This window comes from Chionomys nivalis, chromosome 10, assembly GCF_950005125.1.
Source record: "Chionomys nivalis chromosome 10, mChiNiv1.1, whole genome shotgun sequence".
NCBI classification, from domain to species: domain Eukaryota; kingdom Metazoa; phylum Chordata; class Mammalia; order Rodentia; family Cricetidae; genus Chionomys; species Chionomys nivalis.
In genome coordinates this window covers 14,258,003-14,264,720 of record NC_080095.1, presented here as the reverse complement: position 1 = coordinate 14,264,720, position 6,718 = coordinate 14,258,003, and the positions used below count along the sequence as shown (strand labels likewise).

Here is a 6,718-nt window from a genome sequence, read left to right as displayed (position 1 = left end):
GGGTAGGGGGCGCCAGGCCCGGCCCCTCCGATCCTGGCAGGTGCGCCCCGCCTGCCGTGTGTTAAGCTTCTGGCGTCCTGGGGGGCGGGCTCCTGAGGCCCCGCCCAGGTCTCGGAGCCAATTGACATCCGGAGGCGGGCGGGGCAGACGCGGGCGGCGGCGCAGAGACCAGTTCGGGTGGAGGGCGCGGACCTACCGAGCACAGGGACCATGGCCTCCAAGTGTCCCAAGTGTGACAAGACCGTGTACTTCGGTGAGTATCCTCCCGCCGTCCGCCTTCGCCTCCAGTCCCCTGGCGCAGAGCCACACCCCGTTGTGTACATGGATCCGTGTGCGCAGCCATGGTCCGTGGGATGCACAGCCGGTAGCTAAGCTCGCCACGCTGCCCACACGGGTGCGGCCGAAGGCTCGAAGGTGGGGATTGCGCCGGGCAAGGGAAGCCACTTGGGATCCTGGAGAGTGTGGCGTCGGGTGGGTTAGGAAGCGACCCGTAGGCTTTGGGCGAGGTACACAAAGTCCTGGTCTGCCGGGACGGGAGCGCCCTCCTCGCCAGCCGCGTGTTCGGCTCATGGCCCTTCTTCAGCGGCACTGTTTGGGGAGAGATCCAACGAAATCGAACGCCTGGGACAGGTCCGATAAGATTCCCTGGGTCCCAGCATCTCCGCCTCACACTGTTGCTGCCTACTAGACGACACGTGGATCCAGTAGTGTGACCCAGAGTAGTGAGTGACCCCAGTCCTCACTCCGACCTCTGCCCAGACCGCTGTACCAGGTCTGGGTTCCGCTGGGATTCCGGATTCAGTCCAAGCGGGGGCGACCTCGGCCTCTGCCTCTTACATGCCTCAGCTTGCTCCCTTTCTTGGCCATTTGCCTCGGCAGTTTCACCCGGGCGGGGTGGGGCACTGGTGATAAGGAAGGAGGTTGTTGGGAGCTTGAGAGACTAGGACCCTGGGCTCTTGGAGCTCTAGGCCATCAGGGAAAAAGGTATTAGTATGCAGGAATGTTTGGTTCCTGCTAAGGTGGCCTCTGAAGGCGGTCACCTTTATCAGGCATCCCCTGTTCCCTGAACTGCTAACCTCCTGGGGCTATGCTCCTGGCTGAACAACTTTTCCTGAGTAGCAGCCCACCAAAAGATAAGACTCAGGGCCAGAATAGAGGAAGACTTCGGGCCTGAAAAGACAGGGTCCCCTTCTATGACCATCTCCGAACAGTCGTGAGTGTCCAGGTCAGTGGACTTCTAAAGCTGACCAGAGGAGAGGAGAGGCCACTTTTGTTTGTTCCCAGAGGGGAGAGACAGGATTTGGCTTGGAGTTGTTCTGGGTGGCCTGGAGCCAGGGGTTTCCTGTTGCCTCCTGGAGGGGAGGGACAGAATGTCTGATTTCAGTCCTTTTCCTACCAAGGGATGTCGGACAAATCTCAGGGTGAGGACAGTCCTCAGGGCCATTCTTCATGACTCTGCCTCTGGCCAGGCAAGCTCTGGGCTCTCTAGGGCCTTGGCCAGCAGGCCACCCGGAAAAAGCTTTCTGCCTGCTTGGGCGCCTCTGGCTCTGTGCAGAAAACAAAGGCTCCTCAGTCAGTTGGCCTTTGTCCTATGGGGAGGTGAGGGGTCCAGAATGCTGCTCTTTCCACCCAGCTAGACTGTGCTCCCGCTGTCCATATCTGAGTAGACTTTAGGCCATAGGGACCCCAGGTTGCCCTCTAGAACATGTGACCAGGTAGGAGACCATCCCCTCCCAAGCTATTAGGCTCAATCGATGCCGCATTCCCAATTTATGTCTGTAATGGGGCCATCGACCCAACCAGTGGGTCTGAGGGTCAGTTCCCTGCCCCCACGTGGCCCGAATCCCAGAGCTGGCCAGAGCAGAGTGGTTTTGGCAGCCTTGGGCAGCAGCTGCCACAGCCACTGATGGCCATCCCAACAACCTCCTTCCTTATCACTGCACTGAGGGAGAATGCCAAGCAGGCATGGGAGCCAAGCCTGCTTCTATCCAGGTCGCTCTTGCCTGTTCTGGACAGAGCAGGGTTCTGGATCACTTGTGTCTTAGAATCACAAAGGGAGCTAAGTGATACTGTTGAGGGCAGGGGTCTGGGGGTTCCTGGAGGATGTACTGTCCTGTCCATGCACAGCAAGTTAGGGCTGTGGAGAGCCAGACTTGGCCGCATCCAGGCTTGCTGCCCAGCAGCAGCACCTCCTGGGGGTGGGGTGGGACTCTCAGAGTAGGCTGCGCTCCCTAGTATTTGCCAAGGTTGTCCAGAGGAGGCTTGGCCCCAAAGGGACCACTAGACCACTCTTGAGAAAGGAAGGCTGGAGAGCTTTTTTCTTCTATCTTGAGTACAGTGCCAGAGCCAAGCAAGCATAACACCCCTCCCGCCTCCCCCGCGGCCGCTCTGCTCTGGCCTGGCCCCTTCCCTTTGGAATTCTGGCTCTGCTCTCAGCTCAGGCCCTTCTTCCTGCCCACTTCTCCACCCGTTTCCTGCCTTACTCCCTTGGGGAGGCCCAAGCTTCCGTCCATTGGGATGTGGCTCAGCAGTCATAGCTGTGGAGGTGGTGGGGGGAGCATGCTCACAGTCCTCAGCTGCTGATCACAAACCTTTGGCGCCAAACTGGCAGCTGGAGGCAGAGGGTGGAGGGAGAGATCTCAGGCTTAGGAGAAGGAAGCCAAATAGGGCTCTGCAGCAACCAGGACTGCTGGTCCCTCACCCGGTGCTGAAGAGCAAGGGCTGTCGTCTCAGTACTGGGGCTTTCCTTCCTGGCTCGCCTGGGCTTTGGGGGAAGGGGCACAGGTGTGAGGAGAGGCACTATGAGTGTGAGGCAGGTGTTTCGAGGAAGGAGCAGGCAGAAACAGGTGCAGTCGACAGACATTGAGGGGTTAAACCACTTAGGCTTGAACAAGGAGAAAAGGACTCCAGGATGGCTGATGGACCGGAGTCTCTGTTAACAGTAGCCTAATCATGGAACCACCATGGGTGGGGTGGGAGTGGGGCATGATATCACCAGGTGGTGTGAAATGGAGGGATGTGGGCTTCTGGACTACAAGAAGAGGAACAGGAATGCGGCCCTGACCTCCTACAACCCACAGCCGAGAAGGTGAGCTCCCTGGGCAAGGACTGGCACAAGTTCTGTCTCAAATGCGAGCGCTGCAACAAGACACTGACCCCGGGGGGCCACGCTGAGCATGATGGGAAGCCCTTCTGCCACAAACCCTGCTATGCCACACTGTTTGGACCCAAAGGTAAGCAGGGTCTCAGCGGGGCAGCTCCTGTGGGTGCTGGGTGGGGTAGGGGTGTCATCTGCTCTTACCTCCCCCTCCCCTGTGCCACCCCTAACCTGGAAAGCCTTGAAGCAGCCTTGAGAGCAGTTCTGTGTAAGGGATGGGGGGTGTCAAGGCCTCCAATCCTTAGCCTCCTGCTGGCATGCTTGCCACCTACAGGCGTGAATATAGGGGGCGCTGGTTCCTACATCTATGAGAAGCCCCTGGCTGAGGGCCCTCAGGTCACTGGCCCCATCGAGGTCCCTGTGGTGCGAACAGAGGAGAGGAAGACCAGCGGACCGCCCAAAGGTCCCAGCAAAGGTGAGATAGGCTCTGGGTGGGGGTCAGGTATGGGTGGCCAAGGTCTACCCTGACCTAACTTCTCCCTTCCAGCCTCTAGTGTCACTACATTCACGGGGGAACCTAACATGTGTCCTCGATGCAACAAGAGGGTGTACTTTGGTAAGTGACTGCCCAGTCTCCTGATTCAGGGAAACTGCCTCAGGGTAGGGGTTGCCACCATCACCGTCCTCCTCCCTTCCAGCTGAGAAGGTGACCTCTCTGGGCAAGGATTGGCACCGGCCCTGCTTGCGCTGTGAGCGCTGCTCCAAGACGCTGACTCCCGGCGGGCATGCTGAGGTAAGGGGTACAGTTGCGATGCAGGAGCCAAACAGGTCTTAAGAAGGGCACAGGGAGGAAGAGCATACTGGACTTGGGATTCAGGAACTGGTAGGGTGGGGGTGGGTACAGGAAACAAGGAATTCTGCTGCTGCTTTGCCCCCTGACCTGCGATTGCCCCAGGCTCTATGGACTGCGCTCTGGCCACTAGAGGGCAGATCTGCTGCTCTCCTTGGAGCTCTACTGTCCCTCTGGCTTTAGAGTTCCTGCGCCTGCCCAAGACCTCAGGGAGGCGACTCCTACGTTATGAAGGTCTCACTGCATCTGGGAAGTAAGGGGGGGAGGAGTCCGTGCTCAACACTCTCTCTATGCTGCCCACAGCATGACGGCCAGCCCTACTGCCACAAGCCTTGCTATGGAATTCTCTTTGGACCCAAGGGTGAGTATAGTGAGGGTAGAGGACGTGGGGACCTCTTTCCTTCCCTGGATCCCTGTTTGTTCTGCTCATCCACCCCAGCCACTTTTCTTCACAGGAGTGAATACCGGTGCTGTGGGCAGCTATATCTATGACAAGGACCCTGAAGGCACAGTTCAGCCTTAGATCTGCAGATGCTGTCTTCAGGGTCCCTTACTTGACCCTGAGGGAAAGTGACCTGCTGCCTAGTCCTGCCTCAGTGTGTCTTGCCTGCAAACCCCAGGGCCTAAGTGGTGGAAGAGGAAGCCTCCTGGGTAGTCTTCAGAATAGCCCAGAATTTCAGCCCTATTTCTTTGTGTGTTACCTCGGCATGTCCTATGCTCCCCATTGTCTGTGCGCCTCCATAGTCCATGTGTCCTGTGCCCCTGTGCCCAGCATTCTCTCTGTCCGTGTCCCCATGTCCCTGATAGCTCTCCGAGGTGGCTATCCTATGCTATCCCTATGCCCACACCTGCCCACCAGTATTATTTATGCTCTGCTTGCCAGTGATGGCATGAGCTCACAGCATTCCCGGGGTGTCAGCACTCCTGCAAGGAGCCCGCTGCTGGTTCCCACACTATTCCCTCCCTACCCCTCACGTGGTTCACAGCTACGGAGACCTTTGCTGTCAATAAATGGTTTGGTTTGAGGATTGCAGGAGCCAGTGTCTTGTGTGTGGGCTGGGTGTGAACCCAAGACAGTGTCCCTTTGTCTCTTCACAGATGTCCCCTTGTACTCCTGGGCCCAGTATTGGTAGGGATGGGATCCAGAAGCAATGCCAACACTGAAATGGGTGGGAAGCAGGGAGGGGCTGCTCTGGGCAGAGGTGAGACAGTGCCTTAGACAAGGAGGCCTGATAAAGTAATGAGATCTGTGGAAGACAGTTCTGAGACATGCAGAGGTGTGGTATATACCTGGGGATGCAGCCGAGACCCTGGGACACAGCTCCAAGCACTGCAGCCTTTGGTGTATGTACACAAGCAGAAGCCATGTGATAGGACCTGGAGACCCATGACCAGAAAGGTCTTGTGCAGATCGTGGAAGGCTGGTGAGAGCTGAAGTGGAAAACAGGCTAGGATTGGGCTGAGAAGGGTCAGCTATGGCCATTTCCTGCTTTGTCCACAGGGCAAAGCTTTTTGACCACTTTGACTGGTCTCTAGTGGGTGGACGAGGAACAGAATGAGGAAGGTCGGCTAGGAGAGGGTCTCGGGATTCATGTGACTGGGTGTCTAGCGAATTCTGTCTTCCTGGCCCAGGATCTGGAACTGGAACCCCTTCTTAGACAGTGGGTGTGTCCTTCCCGCCACTTGTTTTTTCCCCGAATGCCCACTAGACGGCGCCCCTGTATTTCAGCTTGGTGCTCTGATGGGCCCCATCTAGTCCTGCTCCATATGCAATCCAAGCCTCACCCAAAGTAGCTACCAGATCTGGTCACTGCCACGGAGCACGAAGCCTTTTTAGGTTTGTCCCTGGCCTTTTGTCCAGCCCTCTAGGCCATTGACCCTGGTGTGGCTATGTCCGGGCCTACTGTCCTATGGGGAAAGTCATGTCCCTGGCCACAGAGCATGGATTGGCTCTGGTGTCTGGAAGTGTGTCCTTCCCCCCCACCCCCAACCAAGGGGAGGTCCAACAGGTATTGGGCTCTGGAACTCCTCCCCCACACCCTGTGGCTTCTCCCATCAAGTAGCCCTCTGCTTGGCTGCATGCACATTTTGGATTGAGCAGGCCAGCTAATGTTCTTCCTGGTTTGGCTATGCGTGGGGATAGAGGGAACGATAAATTGTCCGCCCTCCAGAGCAGGAAGACTTCAATCAGCTCAGCCTGGTGGAAACAGAGGGGGCGGGGCTCCCTCCCCCCCTCCCTGTTCCCAATCCTGGGCGGGACCTTTGAAGGAAAGAAGGGGATTCCCCTGGCTGGGCAACTCAGGCAAAGGGTCTTCCCAGGGCAGATCAATCCCCGCCCTGCGGCCAGCTTTGCTGTGCATCAGAGGGGCGGGGCAGGATCTGGCCTTTTCCTGCCGGGGAAGATGACGCTGCATGGTGTTTGTTTCCAAGGAGTTGTCGTGGAAACGCGGCGGCGCTGCGACTGTTTGTCTGGGCCTTGTTGCCAGGCGGTGTCCACTGCATTGCCAGGTCGCGTCAGTGGCACCGGTTTCCGATGCGCCCACAATGGAGGAGAGAGAATGGAAGCTTTTGTCTCTGGCATCCACCCTTCTCTGCGAGAGTGCCTTGAGCATTTATCTCCCAAATGAACACCCAGACTGGGAGATGACTCTAGACGCCGTCCGACCACCTCACCTCATTCCAAATTCTCCAGGACCTCACGAGGAGCCTCACAGCCTAGCTGCTCTGCACAGTTTAGCTGTATTCTAGGGGTTCCTCTGACAGACACTACC

The 6,718-nt window shown here is 57.7% G+C and overlaps 1 protein-coding gene across 1 annotated transcript; it reads left to right on the top strand.

Moving 5' to 3' along the window:
* Positions 1-4,973, top strand: LOC130883093 (cysteine-rich protein 2). The gene is made up of 7 exons (XM_057783296.1): positions 1-253; positions 3,081-3,233; positions 3,432-3,572; positions 3,645-3,713; positions 3,796-3,890; positions 4,251-4,308; positions 4,403-4,973. The coding sequence occupies exons 1-7, from the start codon at positions 211-213 to the stop codon at positions 4,468-4,470; spliced, it is 627 nt and encodes a 208-aa protein (XP_057639279.1). The 5' UTR covers positions 1-210; the 3' UTR covers positions 4,471-4,973.
* Positions 4,974-6,718: the final 1,745 nt, after the last annotated feature.

Excerpts from the sequence above, each read along its gene's own strand:
- LOC130883093 (XM_057783296.1), top strand. The coding sequence starts at position 211 with ATGGCCTCCAAGTGTCCCAAGTGTGACAAGACCGTGTACTTCG. Across the intron at positions 3,714-3,795 it reads CAACAAGAGGGTGTACTTTG|CTGAGAAGGTGACCTCTCTG; the intron begins GTAAGTGACTGC and ends CCTCCCTTCCAG. Across the intron at positions 4,309-4,402 it reads AATTCTCTTTGGACCCAAGG|GAGTGAATACCGGTGCTGTG; the intron begins GTGAGTATAGTG and ends TTTTCTTCACAG.